The 26,646-nt window shown below is 38.1% G+C and overlaps 1 protein-coding gene across 2 annotated transcripts in view; it reads right to left on the reverse strand.

Moving 5' to 3' along the window:
* DNAJC1 (DnaJ heat shock protein family (Hsp40) member C1) overlaps positions 1 to 26,646 on the reverse strand; it is a 263,953-nt gene that overhangs the window by 94,284 nt on the left and 143,023 nt on the right. For both annotated transcript variants that reach the window (XM_053654764.1, XM_053654765.1), the window contains exon 8: positions 10,483 to 10,646. In XM_053654764.1, the coding sequence (XP_053510739.1) occupies positions 10,483 to 10,646 (164 nt within the window). The remainder of the gene's footprint in view (positions 1 to 10,482; positions 10,647 to 26,646) is intronic.

A 26,646-nucleotide genomic window follows, 5' to 3' on the forward strand; every position in this document is an offset into this window, starting at 1 on the left:
TCACTTTTTGTGTGAGTTCAATAATTTAAAAAACCCTAAAGCCTAGATCATATCTGTAATAATGATGCTAAAACTAGAACTTGGGTCTCCTGACCTTAAGTTCTAATATTTGAACTTATTCCTCAAATACTGACCTTAAGAGTTCAGTATTTGACCTCCACACCTCCTTCCATTAATAAGCTCTCTCAAGCAGGGAGAGAGCCAAGCAAGTGACATTATTCCCTCACTGACCCCTCACCAACATATAGCGCTGCAACACAACAAAATGCCCTAAGGTTCCACGCCTTACAATGCAACAGGTGTGCTAGTACAAAGAAATACAGCCCAAAGGAAAGAATAGATCATAACTCGAAAAAAGAACAAAGTAACAAGGAGATAGCCAACCTATCTGACACATAGTTCAAAACAATGGTAAACAGGATGCTCACAGAATTGATTGAGCTCAGTCACAAAATGAAGGAATGAAGGCTATACAATGTGGAATAAAGCAAAATGTACAGGGACCAAAAATGAAGGAAACGAATTGGTACTCAAATCATCAACATGGAACAGAAGGAAAAAATAAACATTCAACTAGAACAGAATGAAGAATCAAGAATGCAAAAAAATGAGGAGAGGCTAAGGAACCTCAGAAACAACTTTAAGTGCTCCGACATGAGAATCATAGGGGTGGCAGAAGGGGAAGAGCAAGAACAGGATATTAAAAACTTATTTGGATAAATAATGAAGGAAAACTACCCCAATCTGGCAAAGAAAATAGAATTTGAGGAAGTCCAGAAAGCTCAGAGAGTCCCAAAGAAATTGGCCTCAAGGAGGAACACACCAAGATAAACATAATTAAGACACCCAAGATTAAAGGTAAGAAGAGAATATTAAAAGCAGCAAGAGACAAGGAGCGAATTACCTACAAAGGTAGGTATACCTGTATATTTTGCTTTATTTCACTTTTGTATAGCCTACAAAGGTAACTCTCTCCCCATAAGACTAGTAGTTGATTTCTCAAAAGAAACCTTGCAGGCAAGAAGGGGCTGGAAAGAAGTATTTGAAGTCATGAAAGTCAAGGACCTACATCGAAGATTACTCCATCCAGCAAAGCTATCATTTAGAATGGAAGGGCAAGTAAAAGTGCTTCCCACATAAAGTCAAATTAAAGGAATTCATCATTACCAAGCATTTATTATATGAAAAGTTAAAGAAACTTGTCTAAGAAATAGAAGAAGACTGAAAACTATGAACAATGAAGTGACAACACACTCATAACTATCACCACAAAACTTAAAAAACAAAAGCAAAAACTAAGCAAAGAACTAGAACAGGAACAGATTCACAGAAATGGAGATCACATGAGGGTTGTAAGAGGGGAGGGGAAAAATGGAAGAAAAGCTACAGGAAATAAAAAGCATAATTATTAGGCATAAAATAAATAAATGGTGTGGGGGGGTAATATTCTAGTACATACAGAAGTGAAAGAACTTATATGTACAACCTATGGACATGAACTAAGGGGGCGGGCAAGATGCTGGAGGGTGTGGTAGAACAGAGTAGAGGGGAAATAAATGGCAGAAAAAAATTGGGACAACTGTAATAGCATAATCAATAAAATATACTAAAAAATAAAAATAAATAAAAGTTAACCAATCCAAAAAAAGTAATAGTGGAAAGAGAAGAAAAAAAAATGAAGGACAAATAGAAAGGAAATGCTAAGCTCATAAATTTAAAACCAAAAATGTCAGTAATAATACTCAATAAGATGAATTAAATGCTCACCCAAATTCTCCAAAGCTGTAAACTTAAGAATAAAAACAAAAACAGCCCTGGCTGGTATAGCTCAGTGGATTGAGCATGGGCCTGTGAAGCAATGGGTCGCCGGTTCGATTCCCAGTCAGGGCACATGCCTGGGTTGCAGGCCAGGTCCCCAGTAGGGGACACATGAGAGGCAACCACACATTGATGTTTCTCTCTCACTCTTTCTCCTTCCCTTCCCTTCTCTCTAAAAATAAATAAATAAAATATTTAAAAAACACAGAAGTCAATAGAAGATATGTGGAAAATTTAAATTTAAATGATTTTTACATAATTGAGCTATAAAGTAATTTCTTTTGTGATTTTTAAAGAGAAATAAGAAAATAATCCCATTTGCAAATTGCATTAAAAATACCTAGGGAAAAATATTAAGGAAAGAAGTAAAAGACCTCTACTCAGAAAGGTGTATGACACTGAAGAAAAACATTGAAGATACAAATACATAAAAGAATATACTTTATTTACAGATAAGAATTACATTGTCAAAATGTTCATACTTCCGGACTTCTGGCCCAGATGGAGGCATAGGTGGAAACAGTGCACCTCCTCACACAACCAAAATTAAGGTCAACAAAGATTCAGAAACAAAAACACAACCAGAACCAAGAGAAAATGAACTGTACGGAAGTCCGACAACCATTTAACCAGACCGATAAGAGGGGCAGAGTGGGCAGCCAGCGGAGAAGGACCTCGGCAGGAAAAGGCAGTGGTAGCCAGACCTGAGAGCACAGGTGACACGGGGCTGATCTCGGTCACACATTCAAGCGCAGATAAACTAGGCAAAAACAAGCAGCAATACAGACTGTGCAACCCAGGGCGCCAGCGATGGGAAATAAAGCCTAAAAGCACTGATTGAAAAGGTGCCAGCTTGTGGGAAGCAGCAGAGGGGACTAAAATCCGAGAGCGAGCAGAGCAAGTGCCATTTCTCCCTCTCTGACCCTGCCCCCACATACAGCATCACAACCCAGCAACATGGGTGCCCCACCCTGATGAACACCTAAGGCTTTGCCACTCATATGTAATAGGCACGACCTGACCAAAAAATTATGGCTCAATCAGTAGAACAAATCAAAGCCCCAGAGCCAACACTTTTAAGTGACCAACCAATAGCCAACCTATCAGATGCACAGTTCAAAACACTAGTGATCAGGATGCTCACAGAACTGGTTGATTTTGGTCACAAATTAGATGAAAAAATGAAGGCTACACTAAGTGAAAGGAAGGAAAATGCACAGGGAACCACTAGTGATGGAAACAAAACCCGGACTCAAATCAATGGAGTGGACCAGAGGGAAGAAAGAAACAACCAAACAGAAAAGAATGAAGAAACAAGAATTCAAAAAAAAAAAAAAAAAAAGAAGAGAGGCTTAGGAACCTCCAGGACATCTTTAAACATTCCCACATCTGAATTATAGGGGTACCAGAAAGGGAAGAGGAAGAGCAACAAGTGGAAAACTTATTTGAACAAATAATAAAGGAGAATTTCCCCAATCTGGCAAAGGAAACAGACTTCCAGGAAGTCTAGGAAGGTCAGAGAGTTCCAAAGAAGGTGGACCCAAGCAGGAACACACCAAGGCACATCATCATTACATTACCCAAGATTAAAATGAAGGAGAGAATTCTAGAAGCAGCAAGAGATAAGGAGACAGTGACCTACAAAGGAGTTCCCATCAAACTGTTAGCTGATTTCTCAAAAGAGACCTTACAGGCAAGAAGGGGCTGCAAAGAAGTATTCCAAGTCATGAAGGCAAGGACCTACATCCAAGATTGCTCCATCCAGCAAAGCTTTCATTTAGAATGGAAGGGCAGATAAAGTGCTTCTCAGATAGGGTCAAGTTAAAGGAGTTCATCCTCACCAAGCCCTTGTTATATGAAATGTTAAAAGGACTTATCTAAGAAAAAGGAGATTAAAAATATGAACAGTGAATGGACAGCAAACTCACAATTATTACAACCACATCTAAAACAAAAGCAAACTAAGCGGATACCTAAAACAGGGATGGAGCCACAGAAGTGGAGATCACATGGAGGGTTAGCAACAGGGGAGTGGGAGGAGGAGATGGGGAGCGGGGAGGTACAGAGAATAAGTAGCATAGATGGTGGCAAGAAAATAGATGGGGAGGGCAAGAGTAGTGCGGGAAATGTAGAAGCTAAAGAACTTATGACACATGGACATGAACTAAAGGTGGGGGGGAGGTGGGTGGGAAGGGGTGTGCAGTCAGAGGGGAATGAGGGGGGAAATGCCACAACTGTAATGGCATAATCAATAAAATATATTTTAAAATGTCCATACTACCCAAAACAATCTACAGATTCAATGCAATAGCTATGAAAATATCAATGAAGAGATAATCCTAAAATTTATGTGAAAATCCCACAAAAGACCTGTAACAGCCAAAGTAATTTTGAGAAAGAAAACAAAGTTGCAGGTATCATGCTACCTGATATCATACTATACTGCAAGGGTATTGTAATGAAAACAGGATGGTACTAGTGTCTCAATAGATATACAGATCAATGAAACAGAATGGACAGCCCAGAAATAAACCCACACCCATATGATCTATAAAAAAGGAGGCAAGAATATACAATGAAGTAAAGATAGTCTTGTCAATAAATAAACTCTTTGACATTGTGTTTAGCAATATTTTTTTTGGATATGCCTCCCTGGGCAAGGGAGACAAATTAAAAATAAACCAATGGGACTACACTGAGCTAAAAAAATTTTGTACAGCAAAGAAAACTATCAACAAAACAAAAAATCTACTTCATGCAAGAAGATACTCACCAATGATACATCAAATAAGGGTTAATATTAAAAATATATTACAAACTCATAACACTTAACACCAAAAACATAAACAACCCGATTAAAAAATGGGGAGAGGCCTCAAATAGACATTAACCAACAGACAAATAAAAGAATGCTCGATATCATTAATCATAAAGGAAATGCATATTGAAAACACAATGAGATATCACCTCACCCCTGTCAAAATGGCTGCTATTCACAAATCAACAAAGAAGTGTCTGCCAGGATGTGCGGACGAAAGGGAAACTGGTACAGCCATTGTGGAAAACAGTATGGATGTCCCTCAACTAATAAAAAATATAACCCTCATATGACCTTCAATCCCACTTCCAGGTATCCATTCAAAGAAAACAAACACACAACTTGAAAAGGATATATGCACCCCCATGTTAACTGCAGCATTATAGTAGTTAAGGTATAGAAACAACCTAAATGTACATGGATGGATGAATGGACAAAGAAATTATGCTATATCTATACAATGGAATATTACTTAGGCATAAAAAACAAAATCTTATCATTTGCCACATGGTTGGTTCTGAAGGGTATTATTATATTAAGTAAAATAAGCTAAACAGAGGAAGACAAATACTATATGATCTCATATAATAGCTCACTTTTTTAGTGGAATCTAAAAATACAAAACCAAAAAAAGCCTAAGCTCAAAGATAAAGCAAACATATCATGGCTAATTAGAGTTGGGGTATGGGGGTGGGTGAAATGACTGTTGGGGGTAAAAATGTATCAATTTCCAGTTACAAAATATACAAGTCATGAGGATGTAATGTACACATTGGTGACTATAGTTAATAATACTGTATGGCATAGTTGAAAGGTCCTAGCAGAGTAAATCTTAAAGGGTCTTATACAAATTTTTATAACTATGGATGGTGACAGATGTCAATTAGACTTATTGTGATCACTTCTTGACATATACAAATATTGAATTATTATGTTGTACATCTGAGACTAATACAATATAATCTTATATGTCTATTATACCTCAATTAAAAAATAAAAGATATAAAATAATTCAATCTCATGATGTCACATAACGAATAATTCCATTCATATAACATTCTCAAAATGACAAAACTATAGAGATAGAATAACTCAGTGATGGTCAGAGGTTAAAGGATAATGGGAAAGGGGTATGTGTGAAGATAAGTATGAGTGATATCTTGAATAGTTCTAATTGCAGTGGTTGTGACAAATCTACATGTGATAACAAGGCATCCAACTACACACAGCCATTGTACTAATGTCAATCTCTTAGTTTTGAAATGGAATTGTAGATATATAAGATATAACTATTCAGGAACTTGGATGAGAAGTACGTAAGACCTTTCTGTTGTTGTCTTTGGAACTTTCCATGAAATCTAACATTATTTCAAAATTAAAAGTTAAAAAAGAAGCAATCCATATTTTATAAGTCCAGCATGTGATTGATACCAATCCTGACAAATATATCATATGGAAAGAAAATCACAGGCCAATTTCTCTCATAAAGATAAAAGCAAATATCCTAATCAAAATATTAGTAAATAAAACAAAATGGATTTATTCAAGGAAAGCAAAATAGTTTATTATTAGAAAAACAATCAATGTAATTCACCTCATTAAGAAAATAAAGGTGAAAGCATACAATCATATTTTTTTACAACCATCTTAACTGATGTAGAAAAAAGTATTTGATAACATTTGACAATATTTTAAATAAATACAAATTATTAGCAATTCTGAGAAAATAACAATTTGATTTTTAAAAAACTGGAGTAATGCCAATGAAAATGGCAGACTAACTCCAAATTCCATCTTTCCATAAAAGAACCAAAAAATAAAATGAGCAAAATAAGAACTTTTTCAGAACTCTGTAAATTCACCAAAGGTTTACCATACCATGGGGACATGTATTCAAGAAAAAGAACTGAATTTTCGTAAGAACAGCAACCTTTGTGGTAATTGAACTTACCCTCATCCTAATCCTTGTTCCACAGATCACCACTACCTATAAAAATAACAGCTGTATTCTTGATACTGAAGAGAAAAGAATGAACTTATTTGCAAAGAATTTCAATTATATGTTCTAACCTATCTGGCAGTTTTCTGGACTACCAGTTCAAAAGGTGTGTCTTTATTTTGCTTAACTCAAAACTAGCTTAATGCTAAAAGTTGCTTTCTTGGAAGGGATTCATTGAAAACTTTCACTGGCTAATATCTTAGCCATTGCTGCCAGGGACAAAAGAGAACAACTGGGCAAACAACAGAGTAACCAAAAAGCTTGGGAAGAAAGGCTGAGGAATAAGACGCTCTGACATTCTTGAGAACCTAGGCCATGTTCAAGCTCAAGGCTGTGAGCATGCTTAGAAGAGACCTGAGAAGAACCTAAATTCTCACCTGCTGATGACATTGAGGGTCTTTGGAGGTAGAAAGGAAATGCTAAGGCAGAGATGTAAACTGCCTGCCTGAGTATGGGCCCATGGCAAAAGTTGGAAGAGTTATTGGCTCCACAGATTTCAGGAAATCTGTCCAATTATTACCTCATTGCTAAGCTAACAGAAGAAACTTCAATAGTCACACAGAAAAAAAAATGGATATAGTTAGTTCAGAAAAGTCACTAAACACACAACTATAGTAAGTCCAATATAACAACAAATCCTGAAAAGGGAAGACAGCCTGATATCTAGAGTTATCAATTTATAACAGTCACAAATACAGTCTTCGACAACAATGACAAAGACTACAACCAAACACTATACCAAAGTGTGTCTGAAAGTCCACCATTGTTAATACAATGAGATTAGCTTGCATGACATCAACAAAACCTGGCAGCCAAGGAGAGTGGACTGGAATATGCATGTGTGAACAATGATGACTTCACTGTACTAGTCAGTGGATATGGTATACATGATTGAGTGAGCATGTATACTGTGTGGCCAATCGCATTCAAAATGACTGAGTGGGCAGAGTGACAAATCTGCATCAAATTTTTCTTTAAGCTTAAACATTCCTCCATAGAAACTATTTGGATGATTCAGAAGGCCACAGCTATGGGCAATTGGTGATCAGCAGCTTGATCATGACAACATACCCACTTACACATCATGTCTTGTGTAGTTTTTTTGTGAAACATCAAATCACCCAAGTGACTCAGCCCCATTACAGCCCAGATTTGGTGCCCTGTGACTTCTGGCTTTTCCCAAAACTAAAATCACCTTTGAAAGGGAAGAGATTTCAACCATTAATGAGATTCACTAATATACAACGAGGCAACTTATGACAATAGGGAGAACTCTGTGAGGTTCCAAGGTGCCTTTTTTGAAGGGGACTGAGGTGTCATTGTTTATGTACAGTGTTTCTTGTATCTTTTTCAATAAATGCCTTCAATTTTCATATCCCACAGCTGGATACTTTCTGGACAGACCTCATATTATGGCTCAAAGGAAAAAAAATGAACAGAAACTGTGCCTGAGGAAAACCAGGCAACAGACTTTCTAGACAGAAGCTTTAAATAAGCTATTTAAAATACATTCAACAAGATAAAGGAAATCATGTCTAAAGAGCTGAAGGAAGTTATGAGAACAATGAGTCACCTAAGTGATATCATTAAATGGGTAGAAACTGTTAAAAGTACAAAATAGAAATTATGAGGTTGAAAGTGCAGTAACAAATGAACAATTCACTAGAGGGGTTCAAAAGCATATTTGAACTGGCAAAAAAGAATCAGCAAATACAAAGGTAGTCCCAATAATTAAGATGGTCTGGTAGGAGGGAAAAAAAGAAGAAAAATAAAGCCTCAGAGGCTTGTGGGATACCAAGTGATAGAAAGGGGGAAAATAGAATGCAAGATGGTAGTAGGAGAGACAGATGATATATTTGAAGAATGGTAAAAATCTTCTAAAATTTGAAGGCTAATAACCTCCATAAAGATGAACTCAAAGATATCAACACTGATATACATCAGAATCAAATTGTCAAAAGCTAAAGATGAAAACAGAACCTTGATAAAAGCAGAAGGGAAATAACTCATCATTTAGAGGGGATCTTCAATAAGATTAACACCTAATGTCTTTTTATAATATTTTTAAATTTTATTGATTATGCCATTACATTTGTTCTATTTCACCCCCTTCATTCCCCTCCACCCTGCATACCCCCGTCCCCACCATTCTCCCCTTTAGTTTATGACCATGTGTCTCAAGTTCTTTAAATTCTATATTTCCCCTACTATTCTTACCCTCCCCCTATCTATTTTCTATCTACTGTCTATGCTACTTATTTTCTGTACCTTCTCCCCCTTCTCCTTCTCCCACTCCCCTGTTGCTAACCCTCCATGAGATCTTCATTTCTATGGTTCACTCCTGATCTAGCTGTCTTAATTTGCTTTTGTTTTAGGTGTGGTTGTTAATAACTGTGAGTTTGCTGTCCTTTCACTGTTCATCTTTTTTATCTTCTTTTTCTTAGATAAGTCCCTTTAACATTTCATATAATACTGTCTTTTTTTTAAAAGGGTTTTATTTACTTATTTTTAGAGAGAGAGGAAGAGAGTGAAAAAGGGAGAGAAACATTGATGTGTGAGTATAACATCAATTGTTTGCCTCTCACACATGCTCCTATTAGAGACTGGGTCTGCAACCCAAGCATGCGCCCTGACTGAACATCAAACCCGTGAGTGACCTTTCTCTTTGTGCAACTATGCTCAACCAACTGAGCCACGTGGTCAGGGATAACATCTTATTTCTAATATAAAACAATGGAGGCCAGAAGATCATGGATGACATATTCAAAGTATTGAAAGAAACAAACAAAAAACAGAACAAAACCCAAACTATCAAACAAAAATTATTTATTTGGCAAAATAATCCTTCAAAAATGAAGGAAAAAGCAAAGACTTTCCAGAAAAACAAAAAGTGAATTTGTAACTAGCAATCTGTCCTACAAGTGCTAAAGGGAGTCTTTCAAAATGAAATAAAGGGACATTAGATGGCAACTCAACAGCACATGAACAAATCAACACCAGGAAATGTAACTACATAGATAAATATAAAAGTCAGCATAAAGGTATATTTTGTAATTTCTTTTTAATCTCATTAAAAGACAATTGCATATAGCAATAATTATAAACCTAGGTTGATAGGCACAAAATAGATAAAGATTTAAGGCATGACAATAACAGATTATATGTGGAAAACTTTTTGCATAGTATTGAAAGTAAATTGGCATTAATCCTAATTAGTTATAAATTAAGATGTTAATTATAATTCCTAGAGAAGACACAAAACATATGTCTGCACAAAGCCTTGTATTTGAATGTTCCTATCATTTTGATTTATCCCAGACCCAAAGTGCAATCAAACCAAATTTCCATTATTTGATGAATAAAGAGTATGCTATACAGCCATACAATGGATTATTCAGCCATAAGAAATGAAGTACTGTTAAATACTACAAAATGAATCTTGAAAACATTTGTCTTGTTTATTTGTTGCTTTTACTTTTATATCCCACATGTTAGTGAAATCACATGGTTCTTGACTTCTTCTAACTTATTTCTCTTAACATAATGTTCTCAAGATCCATTCATGTTTTTGCAAATGTATTTCATCTTTTCTTATGGCCAAGTATTATTTCATTGCATATATGTACCACGTCTTCTTCATTCAATCCTCTAGTGAAGAGCACTTTGGTCGTTTCCATGACTGGGCCACCATGAATAAAACAATGTTCTATTTCTTGATCTTGGCAATGGTTAACTTGGTTTTCTTATGATAGATTGCTGAGCTCACTCAGCTATACAGCTGTATATCTATATTTCATGTATGTATTTTACTCAGTTAAAACAAATTTTCAAAAGTTTATTTACTTACCTGTTTTTTCTGTGTTCGGTTCCTGTTTTCCAGCCAATCATCCATTTGTTCCTCAATTTCCTCTATAGAAGTTCCATGATCATATGACTGAATATATGCACTTTCTAAAGGCGTATACATAGGAAAGTCAGGTTTTGGTTTTTTTACTTTAACTTTCTTCTGTTCTAAAAAAAAAAGTTAAAAAAAACAATGAATAAAAGAATAAACAAAATTTCTAATATTTTATTCAGAGACTATATCTTGAAAGAATATATAAATATTGTTTTTTATCAAAATATTTAACTGCAAGTTTTAGTGTGTACTGCATTGTTTTAAAATTAGACTCAGATGCTAATGATGAGATTATTATGCTACAACTACAATATTAATTTCTATACATTTTTAGCTTTCAAAGTACTTTATATATGATTTCACTTATATGTGGGATCTAAAGAATAAAATAGAAACAGACTCACTGACACAGAGAACAGACTGATGGATGCCAAAGGGGAGCGGTAAGAAGGGGCTGAGTAAAGGGATTAAAAAGTACTAATTGGTAGTAATAACGGGGATGTAAAGTAAAGCATAGGGAATGTGGTCAGCAATATTGTAATAACTGTGCATAATGCCAGGTGGATACTTGGCATATTGAGGGAACACTTCGTGAAGTATATGATTAATCTAACTGCTGTGCTGTACACCTGAAACTAATACAAAATAACATTAAATGCAAAGTGTACCTAACAAATACATTTTTTTTTTAATTGGGGGGAAAGTATTTTACACGAACATTTCATTTTGGCACAACTGAAAGAAGCTGGCCATTAGTGTTTTAATCCAACCTTTACCAACTAACAGCTACATAATACTGGGCAAGTAACTTCACCCTCTGAATAAGGTTCACTTTCTCATCTGTATATGAAAGATAAATCTAACCATATAAAGTTGATGTGAGAAAAATTATATATCTCCTAGTATAATACCTGGCACAAAAGTGACTCTTAAGAAATGGTATACATTGATCTTTTCAATATTTTACAAGGCAAAACTAATCTGGTAGAATCTGAGGTAGTTATCAATAGATAGTTAGCAACTGGCCTCTTCATTAAATTCCATTTTGATTAGAGAGTCAACATTGAGAAGCAACTCCATTTTGAACTGCTCCTGTCAAACTCACCCAGCCTTATAACACTATCTTTACGATCCTGAGTGTGTATGTGTTTGCATGTACCACGATTTAATAAAATTAATATATTGACAAGGGAATTGTCAAAATCCTTGAAGAGAACAGAGAATCTATAAATATTTAAATTTGGTGAGAAAAGGATTTAATAAATGATGCTGGCAAAACTGACTATCCATTTGAAATAAAAATGGACACAATCTTACACCATACAGAAAAATAAATCCCAGGTGGACAAGAGAGTTGACTTAAAAGCAAAAACAATAAAAATCTTGCAATAAAAATATCCTAAAACACTATCTGTACTATTTAAAGAAAAAAGAAATCTTAATTAAGACTGAAATCCCCGATGCTATCAGAATGACAGAGATAGAATAAAAAATCAACAAGAGAAATAATAGATTTGGAAAGAACTTTTACAAATCAAACTACAAACAAAAGATTGATAAAGAGGCTACTATGTAAAGAAACCTTATAAACTGACAAGGGGATAAGCAGCCCTCAAGACTAAAATGACCAAAAACAATGTATATTAGGAGTACAGTGCAGTGGGAAACAGTTCTAGTTTTTTTAAAAAGTTTACCTTAACTAGAAATTATGTTAAATCTATTACTGTATTTTATTTTATGTTGCTTCGATACTTGCAGGATTTTGAATTGTTGATTTTAAAAAAAAAGAAAACAAAACTTCCCTTGACACCACAGTAGGAAATTAGTAATTTAAATAACATGTGAGTCATCTATAAAGGCATTAAAATTAGCATGCAGTATCACCCGAGTAGCATATAAGCCCAAAAAAGAGCCAGGTTTTTGTTTTTGAAAACTTTTTTGTAAATGAGGAAGAAGCCATAAAAGTTGACTCCTGACACATTACTCAGCTTTTGTCAATTTTTTGTATTTTGAACAAATTACTGCTAAGACACATCACACATAAATAAACCATCTCAAGAGTACTAATTTTGGCTGTTTATACAGAATCAGTTATAAAAATAGACTAAATAAATCTGGTTTTTAAATTTATTTCTAAAGTGTGCCCATCAGACACATTACAAGTGTCTGATGTCTTTTTTTAATAATAATATTTTTTATTGATTAAGCTATTACAGTTGTCCCACTCCCCCCTACATTCCCCTTCACCCGGCACACCTCCCCTCACCCATATTCCCCCCATTTAGTTCACGTCCATGTGTCATAAGTTCTTAGCTTCTACATTTCCTGCACTACTCTTGCCCTCCCCCTGTCTATTTTATCCCCATCATCTATGCTACTTATGCTCTGTACCTCCCCGCTCCCCAACTCCTCCTTCCACTCCCCTGTTGCTAACCCTCCATGTGATCTCCATTTCTGTGGCTCCATCCCTGTTTTAGGTGTCCGCTTAGTTTGCTTTTGTTTTAGATGTGGTTGTTAATAACTGAGTTTGCTGTCTTTTCATTATTCATATCTTTCATCTTCTTTTTCTTAGATAAGTCCCCTTAACATTTCATTTAATAAAGGCTTGGTGATGATGAACTCCTTGAACTTGACCTTATCTGAGAAGCTCTTTATTTGCCCTTCCATTCTAAATGAAAGCTTTGCTGGATAGAGCAATCCTGGATGTAGGTCCTTGCCTTTCATAACTTGCAATACTTCTTTCCAGCCCCTTCTTGCCTGTAAGGTCTCTTTTGAGAAATCAGCTGACAGTTTGATGGGAACTCCTTTGTAGGTGACTGTCCCCTTATCTCTTGCTGCTTCTAGAATTCTCTCCTTCATTTTAATTTTGGGTAATGTAATGATGATGTGCCTTGGTATGTTCCTCCTTGGGTCCAACTTCTTTGGGACTCTCTGACCTTCCTAGACTTCCTGGAAGTCTATTTCCTTTGCTAGATTGGGTGAGTTCTCCTTCATTATTTGTTCAAATAAATTTCCCACTTGTTGCTCTCCCTCTTCCCCTACTGGTACCCCTATAATTCGGATGTGGGAATGTTTAAAGATGTCCTGGAGGTTCCTAAGCTTCTCTTCATTTTTTTTGAATTCTTGTTTCTTCACTCTTTTCTGTTTGGTTGTTTCTTTCTTCCCTCTGGTCCACTCCATTGATTTGAGTCCGGGTTTTGTTTCCATCACTAGTGGTTCCCTGTGCATTTTCCTTCCTTTCACTTAGTGTAGCCTTCATTTTTTCATCTAATTTGTGACCACAATCAACCAGTTCTGTGAGCATCCTGATCACTAGTGTTTTGAACTGTGCATCTGATAGGTTGGCTATTGGTTGGTCACTTAAAAGTGTTGGCTCTGGGGCTTTGATTTGTTCTCCTGATTGAGCCATAATTTTTGGTCAGGTCGTGCCTGTTACATATGAGTGGCAAAGCCTTAGGTGTTCATCAGGGTGGGGCACCCATGTTGCTGGGTTGTGACGCTGTACGTGGGGGGGGGGGTCAGAGAGGGAGAAATGGCATTTGCTGTGCTCTCTCTTGGATTTCAGTCCCCTCTGCCACTTTCTACAAGCAAATTGGGCCCTTCTGGTGCTGCTTCCTAGGTGGGTGGGCTTGTGTACGTTCTAGGACCCTGTGGGTCTCTCCAACGAACTCTCCTGTGACGCTGGGAGTCTCTCCTGGCACCTCAACTCTCACAAGTGTTTTCAATCAGTGCTTTTAGGCTTTAATTCCCTTAACTGGGGCCCTGGTTTGCACGGTCTGTCTCACTGCTTGTTTTTTGCCTGGTTTATCTGTGTGTGAATGTGTGACCGTGGTCAGCCAACTGCCTTGCATGCCTCACTGGGTCTGCTCGTTTCCCCTCCGTGCCTGGGGTGTGCCAGCCACAACTTCGCCGGCCATGACCTCTCTCCGCCGGCCACAACTCCATCTCTCTTACTGGTCTGGATGAATGGTTGTCAGATTTCCATACAGTTCAATTTTCTGTCTGTTCTGGTTGTGTTTTTGTTTCTAAATCTTTGTCGTCCTTAGTTTTGGTTGTGCAAGCAGGCACCGATTGTCTACCTACACTTCCATCTTGGACGAAATTCTGATGTCTTTTTAAATCAGCATTTTAAAAATCACTTTAATAAAGTAATACAAAACTTCTACTTCTGTAAAAGTGGAGAAGTATTTTTCCATAGTCATCCCATTAAGAAAAACTAAATTTTTATATGAAATAAATATAACATGATTCTGCATGTTGGCAAAAGACAGACCACCGAGGTATGACAGGACCCAATGAACACAAAAGTGGTTACTTTTCCCTTAGCCTCACATATCCTAGACTGCCATCCCACCCCCCGAAAAAAGAAACAAACACAAAAACAGTTTCTCTAGCCAGATGACCAGAAAAGCAACAGTACAGCAAAACAAAACTTTTAGATAATAACCAATTTACTTCAGGCAAACAGAACAGAAAAAACTGACAAAATACTTCTTCATGTCAGGAATCCTAATGGGAAGCCTTGACTTCTGCCATTGTGAGGCTGTAATGAGACACTCCAGTCTCCCCACCAGGCTGACATGGGGGAAGGCTTTGTAGGAAGCCAGACTTTCACCTCTGTTGAGAGTTAATCAGAACTCCCTTTCTCTGAAGAGTTGGTAGAGAGCAAGTGCATAGCCTAGATTTCCACGTTCACCCAGGTAATGAATTGTCACTACTCTGCCCTACCAGGATGGTTTCAGAGGAACCAGAAAGAACACTCAAGGCTTTTGCAACTTCCCAGCAGTATGAGGCACCCTTTCTACAATGTCAGTAGAGGCCAGATAGGGAGCAGAAAGTAAGTATTCTTGCCTATCCCAGCCAGGGTGTTATCAGTGGAGGCAAGCAGGAACACCCACACCCGCCCAATTCTGAGATTATTCACAACAGCCCTCTCCCTCAGCTGTAATACAGGCCATGATGGAACCTGGATTTCCACCACCACCTGATCGTAATAGGGCAGCAACCCTGCCCTTTCACTACTAGAGCTTTGTCAGAGTACATCAGGTAAAAGATTTAAATTAGATCCAGAGTCTTATAATAACTTAAATGTACAAGTTTTAATAAAAAATACTCACCATACTAAGAACCAAGAATATCTCAATTTGAATGAAAAGATAATCAACAGATGCCAACAGCAACATGGAAGAGATACCCAAATGATTGACTAAGATTTTATAGAAGCCATATAAAAATGTTTTGACATCCTGGTTGGTATAGCTAGTTGGTTGGGTGTCACCTTGCAAAACTAAAGGCTGCCAGTTTGATCCCTGGTCAGGGCACATGCCTGGGTTGCAGATTCAGCCTCAGTCAGAGCACATGCAAGAGACAACCAATCCTCTCTTACAGCAATGTTTCTCTCCCTCCCTTTCTCCCTCCCTTTCCCTCTGTCTAGAATCAATAAAAGAAAAAAATTAATGTTTTGACAAGCAAAATAAACATTGTTAAAATAAATGAATAAAACATCAACAACAAAAACAACAGAAAAACAGAAGACATATAGAAGAACCAAGTGAAAATATAAGAACAGAAAAATACTGGGTTGGACAAGAAGTTTGTTTGCTTTTTTTGGTACAATAGTTCTAGTAGCCCTTAATTGTCTTTAACTTCATTGAAAACAATTTTGTTAGACTGTATTGTGACAGCTATCATTTCAGCATGAATTAAAAAAAAACTTATCAAAATTGGTGAATTTCTATGTAGCCATTTTAATATTGGAAATGGAAGAACATATGTAACATTTTTGTTATATTATCCTTTACTATTTTAAGAAAGGTAAAAATACAACTGAAAAGCAAAAAATATTTATCAGTGTATAGAGAAGGTGCTGGGACTGATCAAAAGTGGTTTGCAAAGCGTCCTGCTGCAGATTTTTCACAGGATGATGTTCCATGGTCGGGTACACCAGTTCAGGTTGATAGTGATCAAATTGAGACACTGAGAACAATCGATGTTATTCCACATGAGAGATAGCCGAAAAACTCGAAATATCCAAATCAATTAAGTTATTAACAAACCCTTCAGCCAAACTGATAAGAGGGGCAGAGCCAGCAGCAGAGCAGGGTCAGGCAGGAAAGATCCACCAGACCCACCTGGGCACGCAACCCAGCTGTGCCAGCAGCTGTGGGCAGATCCCAGGTGTGGAGAAGCTGGCGGACCCACTGAGGGCGCAAGGCAGTGGACCCACTGAAGGCTGACAGTGGTCACACATTTGTGCGCAGATAAACCGGTGAAGGAGCTAGCAGTGAGAGGGACCAAGCAGGCCCCAGTGGCAGGAAGCGGCAGAGGGAACCGCCACTGTCCCTCTCTGACCCCACCCCCACACACAGCGTTACAAACCAGTGACCTGGGTGGCCCCTCTCTGACCACGTCCCCACATACAGCATCACAAAACAGTGACCTGGGTGGCCTGGCCCTGGTGAACACCTAAGTCTCCGCCTCTCATACATAACAGGCACCAACAGACCAAAACATTATGGCTCAAAAATACCTCAAAGTCCCAAAGCCAATAATTCTAAGCAACCAAGAAATAGCCAACCTAACAGATGCACAGTTCAAAACACTGGTGATCAGGATGCTCACAGAACTGGTTGATTTTAGTCACAAATTATAGGAACCAGTGAAGGCTAAACTAATTGAAATGAAGGGAAATGCACAGGAAACCAATAGTGATGGGAAGGAAACTGGGACTCAAATCAATGGAGTGGATACGAAGGAAGAAAGAAATGACGAGACAGAAAAGAATGAAGAAACAAGAATTCAAAAAAAATGAAGAGAAGCTTAGGAACCTCCAGGACATCTTTAAACATTCCAACATCCAAATTATAGGGGTACCAGAAGGGGAAGAGGAAGAGCAACAAGTGGAAAACTTATCTTAACAAATGATAAAGGAGAACTTTCCCAATCTGGCAAAGGAAATAGACTTCCAGGAAGTCTGGGAAGCTCACAGAATCCCAAAGAAGGTGGACCCAAGAAGGAACACACCAAGGCACATCATAATTACATTAACCAAGATTAAAATGAAGGAGAGAATTCTAGAAGCAGCAAGAGATAAGGAGACAGTCACCTACAAAGGAGTTCCCATCAGACTGTTAGCTGATTTCTCAAAAGAGACCTTACAGGCAAGAAGGGGCTGCAAAGAAGTATTCCAAGTCATGAAATTGAAAGACCTACACCCAAGATTGCTCTATCCAGCAAAGCTTTCATTTAGAATGGAAGGGCAGATAAAGTGCTTCTCAGATAAGGTCAAATTCAAGGAGTTCATCATCACCAAGCCCTTATTATATGAAATATTAAAGGGACTTATCTAAGAAAAAGACGATAAAAAAGATGAACAGTGAAAGGACAGCAAACTCACAGTTATTAAGAACTACACCTAAAACAAAAGCAAACTAAGAGAACAGCTAGATTAGGAGCAGAACCATAAAAATAGAGATCACATGGAGGGTTAGCAACAGAGGAGTGGGAGGAAGAAAAGGGGGGAGAAATTACAGAGAATAAGTAGCACAGAAGGTAGGTAGAAAGTAGACAGGGGGGAAGGCAAAAATAGTATGGGAAATATAGAATCTAAAGAACTTATGACACATGGACATAAACAAAAGGGGGGAATGGTAGGGGAGGGGTGTGCAGGGTGGAGGGGAATGAATGGGGGAATAGGACAACTGTAATGGCATAATCAATAAAATATATTAAAAAATAAATAAAAATATTCCAAATAAAAGACATTGGTACAGTGGATGAAAAACTGTGACCTATGTATATACAATCTACAAGAAACTTTTCCCCCACTTTTTCTTAAATTTATTGGGGTGACACTGGTTAACAAAATTATACAAGTTTCAGGTTCACAGTTCTACAACACATTATCTGTACACTGTACTGTGTGTTCATACCCCAAGTTAAGACTCTGTCACCATTTATCCCCTCTATACCCTCCTCCACTCCCTGCCACCCCCTCCCACCAGCAGTCACCATACTATTGTGTCCATGAGTTTTTTCTTTTTTCTCTTTTTTGCTTAATCCCTCTGCCCACCCCCTCCAACCCCGGACAGCTGTCACCTTGTTCTGTATCTATGAGTTTGTCACTATTCTGCTTGTTAGTTCAGTTTGTTCATTAGATTCCATATGAGTAAAATATCATGTTACTTGTCTTTATCTGAGTGACTTATTTCATTTGGCATCTATACTGTCACAAAAGGGAAACTTATTTCTTTCTTATGCCTGAGTTGCATTCCATTGTGTAATTGTACCATATCTGTTTTATCCACTCATCTACTGATGGACACTTGGGCTGCCTCCAAACCTTGGTGATTGTAAATAATGCTGCAGTGAAATAGGGATGCTTATGTTTTATCAAACTAGTAACTTAATTCGGGTATAACAGTATGAATGCTGGAAAATAAAAAGATTGAGAAAGATATACTATACAAATATTAATCAAAAGAAAGCAGAAATGCCTATGTTAATATCCGGTAAGTAAACTACAACAAATAATATAACCAGGAACAGAGAAAAACATTATGTAATAATTTTTTTAAAAAGTCAATCCACTGAGAATATATAGCAATCCTAAATATGTATGTATGCACCAAACAACAGCAGAACACACATTTCAAATGCCCATAAAATATGCTAAAACAGACTGTTATCACAAAACACACTGAACAAATTTAAAGGAACAAAAATTATACAGGGTGGGCTTTAAAAAATATATTTTACTTGTTTATTTTTGGAGAGAAGGGAAGGGAGGGAGAAAGAGAAACACTGATTGGCTGCCTCTTGCACATGCCCCAACCAGGGACCAGCCCGCAACCCAAGGATGTACCCTGACCAGGAACTGAACTGCTGACCTTTCACTTTTTGGGACAATGCTCAACCAACTGAGCCACACTGGTCAGGGCCAGAGTGGGCTTTCTAATAAAAATGGAATCAAAGTAGAGTCAATTAACAGAAGAATAATCGGAAAGTCCTCAAACATACAGAAATTAGACAACATATTTCTAAATAATTCATATGCCAATCAGGAAGTCTCAAGAAACAAAAAGAAACTTCTGGCCAAGTACAGAGGTGTGGGTAGACACACTGTGCCTCCTCACACAACCAAAACAAGGACAACAATTTAAAAACAAAAAAACCAGAATCGACAGAAAATTGGACTGTGTGGAAGTTCACCAACCAAGAGTTAAAGAAGGCACATTCATCCAGACAGGTAGGAGGGGTGGACCTGGGCACCCAAGCTGCAGCTGATGGAACCAGTGAGCCGGCAGATTGTGGAACAGGATGCGGCACGCAAGGAGGCCGACAGACCAGGCAGTCCCATGTTTGCTGCAGGTAAACCAGGTAAAACTGGGTAGTGGGACAGACCTCGCAACCCAGGGTCCCAGCACCGGGAAATAAAGCCTCAAACCACTGATTGAAACACCCGTGGGGGTTGAGGTGCCAGACGAAACTCCCAGCCTCACAGGAGAGTTGGTTGGAGAGACCCACAGGGTCCTAGAACATATACAAGCCCACACACCTGGGAATCAGTACCAGAAGGGCCCAATTTGCTTGTGGGAAGCAGGGAAAGTTACTGAAATCCAGCAGAGAGCAGAGCAAGCACCATTGTTCCTCTTGCACCCCAACCCCACATACAGTGTCACAACTCAGCAACATGGGTTACACTGACTGGGTGAATACTTAAGGCTCCACCCCTCACTACGTAACAGACGCATCAAGATAAAAAAAAATGGCCCAAATGAAAGAATAGATCAAAGCTCCAGAAAAAATACAACTAAGCAATGAAGACATGGTCAACCTATCAGATGCACAGTTCAAAACACTGCTAATCAGGATGCTCACAGAATTGGTTGAATTTGGTCACAAATTAGATGAAAAAAATGAAGGCTATGCTAAGTGAAATAAAGGAAAATGTACAGGGAACCAATAATGATGGGAAGGAAACTGGGACTCAAATCAATGGAGTGGACCAAAAGCAAGAAAGAAACAACCAGACAGAAAAGAATGAAGAAACAAGAATTCAAAAGAATGAGGAGAGGCTTAGGAATTTCCAAAACATCTTTAAACATTCCAACATCCAAATTATTAGGGGTACCAGAAGGGGAAGAGGAAGAGCAACAAGTGGAAAACTTATTTGAACAAATAATGAAGAACATCTCTCCAATCTGGCAAAGGCAATAGACTTCCAGGAAGTCCAGGAAGCTCAGAGAGTCCCAAGGAAGGTGGACTCAAGGAGGCACATATGAAGGCACATCATAATTACATTAGCAAGGATGAAAGATAAGGAGAGAATCTTCAAAGCAGCAAGAGAAAAGGAGACAGTTACCTACAAAGAAGTGCCCATAAACCTATCAGCTGATTTATCAAATCTTATAGGCAAGAAGGGCCTGGAAAGAAGTATTCCAAGCCATGAAAGGCAAGGACCTACACCCAAGATTGCTCTATCCAGCAAAGCTTTCATTTAGAATGGAAGGGCAGATAAAGTGCGTCCTAGATAAGGTCAAGTTAAAGGAGTTCATCATCACCAACCCCTTATTATATTAAATGTTAAAGGGACTTATCTAAGAAAAAGAAGATAAAAAAGATGAACAGTGAAAGGACAGCAAACTCACAGTTATTAACAACCACACCTAAAACAAAAACAAAACAAACAACTAGAATAGGAACAGAACCACAGAAATGGAGATCACATGGAGGGTTATCCACAGGAGAGTGGGAGGGGAAGCGAGGGAGAAAAGGTATAGAGAATAAGTAGCATAGATGGTAGGTACAAAATAGACAAGGGAAGGGTAAGAATAGTGTAAGAAATGGAGAAGCCAAAGAATTTACATGTATGACAGGTGGACATGAACTAAAGTGGGGGAATGTGGGTGGGAGGGCGTGTGTAAGGCAGAGGGGAGTGAAGGGGGGAAATGGGACAACTGTGACAGCATAATCAATAAAATATATTTAAAAAAGAAATAACAGAAAGATAGGCTGAATCAAATAAAAATATATGTAAAAACATGTAGGCACACAAACATGGTGCTAAGAGTGAAATTTATAGTGCTAAAAGCTTACATCAGTACAGATATGTTCAAGTCAATAATCTAAGTTCGTACATCAAGAAAGTAAAAAAATAAAACAAGCAGAAAGAACAAAATAAAAAGAAGAATAGAAATCAATGAAATAAAAAACAAAAGCAATAGAGAAAAATCAATGAAACGAGGAAATAAGTGGCTCTTTGAAAAGAGCAATAAAGGTAAGACATATCTGGCAAAAATGACAGAAAAAAGTGAGAAAACAAATGTTACCAATATTAGCATTGAAACAAGGACTGCTACAGGACACACAGATATCAAAAAGATAATACTGGAACAACAGGAAAAACTCTACATACAAAAATTTGACAATTTAGATGAAACAGACCAATAGCTGGAAGTAAAAAAGTATCCAAATCATCCATGAAGTAGAACAATGAAAGAGATATTTGAAAAGCCTTTTTAACTATAAAGGATATTCAGTATGTAATCTGTAAACTCTGAGAAAAGAAATATCCAAGCTTAGCTGATTTCACTAGGGAATTATACCCAATGTTTAAAAAGTTAACACTAATTCCACAGTTTCTTTCCGAAAAAAAGAATTTTTTCCCAATTCATTATATGATGCTAATACTATTACCTTAATACTGAAATCATATGAAGACAGTACAAAAAAGAGAAAACTGCAGACCAATATCTCCCATGAGCAGACAGCTAACCCCCCCATATGTTAATAGGTAAAATAGAGCAACATAGTTTTCCTTTTTTTTTTTTATTTTATTTAGTTACTTTTCAAGTACATTTTTTTTTCTCTTCCCCCCCCCGTCTCCCCCCCCCCTCCCATTCCCCCCCCCCCCCCCCCCAGTCCTCATCTCTGTGTCATTCATACTTGTTCCTCAAAATCCCTCCACCTTTTTCCCCTTAAGTTCCCTTCCCTCTCCCCTCTGGTCGCTGCCCACTTGTTCTCTATTTCAGCGCCTTTGCTTTTATTCTGTTTGCTTGTTTGTTTTATTCTTTAGCTTCCTGTCAAAGGTGAGATCATATGGTATTTGTCCTTCAATGCCTGGCCTATTTCACTCAGCATAATGCTTTCCAGTTCCATCCATGTTGTTGCAAAAGGTAGTAGCTCCTTCTTTCTCTCTGCTGCATAGAATTCCATGGTGTATATGTACCACAATTTTTGGATCCATTCATTTACTGATGGGCACCTAGGTTGCTTCCAACTCTTGGCTATTGTAAATTGTGCTGCTATGAACATTGTGGTGCAGAGGTTCTTTGAAATTGATGTTTTAGGATTCTTAGGATATAATCCTAGCAGTGGAATTGCTGGGTCAAAAGGCAGGTCGATTTTTATTTTTCTGAGAAAATTCCATACTGTTTTCCATAATGGCTGTACCAGTCTGCAATCCCACCAACAGTGAACTAAGGTCCCCTTTTTCCCACACCCTCTCCAACATTTGTTGTTTGTTGCTTTGTCTATTATAGCCATCCTGACTGGTGTAAAGTGGTATCTCATTGTGGTTTTAATTTGCATCTCTCTGATATCTAACGATATTGAGCATCTCTTCATGTGTCTCTGGATATTCTGTATGTCCTCTTTAGAGAAGTGTCTGTTCAAGTCCTTTTCCCATTTTTTAATTGGGTTCGATGTCTTCCTAGAGTGTAGTCGTGTAAGTTCTTTGTATATTTTGGAGATTAAACCTTTGTCTGAGGTATCATTGGCAAATTATGTTTTCCCATACAGTTGGGTTGTCTTTTTAATTTAATACTGTTTTCTTTAGCCATGCAGAAGCTTTTTATTTTGATGAGATCCCATTTGTTTATTCTTTCCTTTATATTCCTTGCTCTAGGGCACATATCCATAAAAAGCAACATAGTTTTTCTCATGAAAAACTATACATGACCACATGGTATTTACTGTAGGAATGCAAGTCTGATTCAATATTCAAAATTCAATCAATATAATCCACCATATTAACAGTCCAAAGAAGAAATAGCAAAGAAGCATATTAATTGATTCAAAAAATTTAACACAATTTAACACCAAGTCATTATTTTAAAAAATTTAGAAAACTAGGAATAAAGAGGATCTTTATATACAGCATCTACAAAAAACCTACAGCTAATATCACACACAATGGTAAAACCCTAAATTCTTTCTCCTTAAGACATGGAACAAAGGAAGGATGCCCTTTCTCCCAACTCTTGTTCAATACAGTTCTGGGAGTTCTAACTAGTAAAATGAGACACAGACGGAAATAAAATGCAGACTGAGGTTACAGAGGCAAGTGAAACTTGGACCCCAGACTGGGTTCACCAGCACGGAATGTCAAAGTTGGGATCAGCCATACACACAGCATCCAGCAGCGAAAGGTAGCAGGGTTTCTATCTGCTAGGGAGAGACAGTGCCCACTGGAGACAAAGCCACTTTTATTTCTCCCAAGTGGCCAATGCATAGGCTTTATGTTTGAAGCCATTCATCTTGGGCTCCAGTGAAGGGGGGAAGGTTCAGACTGGAGTCATTTGAGGAGAGTCTGGAGTGGACGGCATTGGGAAGAGATATGGAGTAGTGGTTGCTGGGAGAAACCTGTGCCGGGTCATCCCCTGACATTACAGCCGCCATTTTTCCTAAGAAGAGCAAGCCCTCCCAGGGAAATCAGCCTGGGGAAAAACAATTACCCCACTCTGTGGGATACTGCCCCCTCTACCCTCTGGAATTCCACTAGCTCACCCTGAATTTTTCCTCCCTCCATTCCACATCTTAACCTCTGCTGAGGAGACAGCAACATAAACGGACTAAGGAGGTGTCAAAGACAGGAGGTGTTTTGGGGTGCGGCCATTCCCTACACTCTCCTGAGAACTGAAATGGCACTTCACTCTCACAGGACAGCAGAAAGAAACACCCTCCTGCTTTTCCCACAGACCCAAACTCCGGGCCCCAGAGGCCCTACTTGCTTGCCAGTTAAGGGCTTTGCCCTGATGAGTTTAGGGAAATAATCCAGGAGAGACTCAGATGTGTGGCTCTGGGGTAAGGGAACATACCTATCATGTTCCCTGAAGTCTGAACAGCACCTCCCTCCCAACAGGAGATCTAAGGACCCCACCTTGCTGATTCCACCAGAAGCCCTCTCAGAATCAGGGGGTTCGGTGACGAAGACTGACAGCAGGCCAGCAGGCAGAGGCAGGTGACTTGGGACATTTGCAGATGCACCTCATGACCCTATGCTGGTAAAGGCCTGCCTTGCAGGGCACCACGTGCAGACCAGCCCAGCAGAGGCAGACACAAATGGCAGTAGTTTCCAATAGGCTACTGAAGGACATGGATAGCATCTGACATTGGCTTATACCAGCTTCAGACAGTATCAGAACAGTGTCTAAAGAGAGACCCAAGCAGGCAGACAATAAACTCTGCTGAGATGAATTCCACTTTGTTCTTTTTCATTATGTTTCTTTTTTGTCATAGCCTTTCTAGTGTTATTTTGGCTTTTGCTTCTATTTTTTCTTTCCTATCTCTCATTTTACTCTTTCCTTCTTTTACTTTATATTTTCTTCCTTTTCGTGCACTTTATTCTTTTTTCTTTCTTTATTCCTTTTTAAAAAAATATTTTATTTATTTACTTTTAGAGACAGGGAAGGAAAGGAAAAAGAGGAGGAGAGTAACATCAATGTGTAGTTGCCTCTTATGTGCCCCCTACTGGGGACTGGGCCCAAAACCAGGCATGTGCCCTGACTGGGAATTGAACTGGCGTCCCTTGGTTCACAGACCACACTCAATCCACTGAGCTACACCAGCCAGGGCTCTTTGTTCTTTTTTGCTGTTTTCCTCTTTATATTCCATATTATTATTTTTTCTATTCCTTGTCTTCTATCCTAATCTTTCTTACCCCTGGTCTTCTCATATTCTTTTTTTTTCCCTTTTATTATTTTATTTCTCTTTTTGCTTTTCTTTTTCTTCACTCTTTTGTTAATTTTTCCATTGTGATTGGGCTATTTTTGCTTGTTTTATGTTTTGGTTTTTGGTGTTGCTCTGTGTTTCTTTTTGTGTGTTCTGTCACCACCAGTACAACAGCTTGCAACATATGGCTGGGGTTGAGCCTCCCAGCCAGCCAGCTGAAGGAGCGATCCCACCAACAAACAGGCCAATCACAATCAAGACACAGTCAAAACAGGAGAGTCCAATTAACCCACACACGGGACATTCCTAGAGCATCCAGTTCAGGAGATCCAGGAGACTATACCACTGGGTCCCACAGGACTCTTACCAATTAAGGCCACCCCACAAAGACTGGGAGTCAAAGAAGATCTATCTAGTACACACAAAAGAGACAGCTAAAATTAGGAGACAAAGAAACAACCAACAAATGAAAGAAAAGTAGGAATGCTAAATAAAATTGAGAGAAACAATTTATCAGACATAGGGTTCAAAGTAAGGGTTATAAAGATGCTCAAGAAATTTGGTGAGAATTTAAGAAACTTTATGGGAACAACAAGGAACTTATTGTGGGAACTATATCAGCACAAAAAAGACATAAAAAACTATGAAGCTATGAATAAGAACCAGTTGTAAATGAAGAATTCATTATCTGAAATTAAGAATACACTAGAAGGAATTAAAAGCAGGCTAGATGAAGCAGATGATCAAATCTGCCATTTGGAAGACAAAGTAGGAAAAAAATACACAATCAGTGCAATAAAAAGCAAAAAGACTTAAAAAGAACAAAGATATTTAAGGGAAATTGGGACTATATGCTTATTATAGAGGTACCAGACGGAAAAGAAAGCAAGGAATAGAAAACATGTTTGAAGAAATAATGATTGAAAATGTCCCTAACTTGTTAAAGTAAAAAGTCACACAAGTTTAGGAAGCACAGAGTCTCAATTACGATGAACCCAAAGAGAACCACACACCAAGACACATCATATTAAAAAGGCAAATTTTAAAGACACAGAGAGAATCTCAAAGGCAGTAATAGAGAAACAGTCAGTTACCTGCAAGGGCCCCCATAAAGCTGTCAAGTGATTTATCAATAGAAACACTTCAGGCCAGAAGGAACTG

This window comes from Artibeus jamaicensis, unplaced genomic scaffold (assembly GCF_021234435.1).
Source record: "Artibeus jamaicensis isolate MK-2021 breed Jamaican fruit bat unplaced genomic scaffold, CSHL_Jam_final contig_867, whole genome shotgun sequence".
NCBI classification, from domain to species: Eukaryota; Metazoa; Chordata; class Mammalia; order Chiroptera; family Phyllostomidae; genus Artibeus; species Artibeus jamaicensis.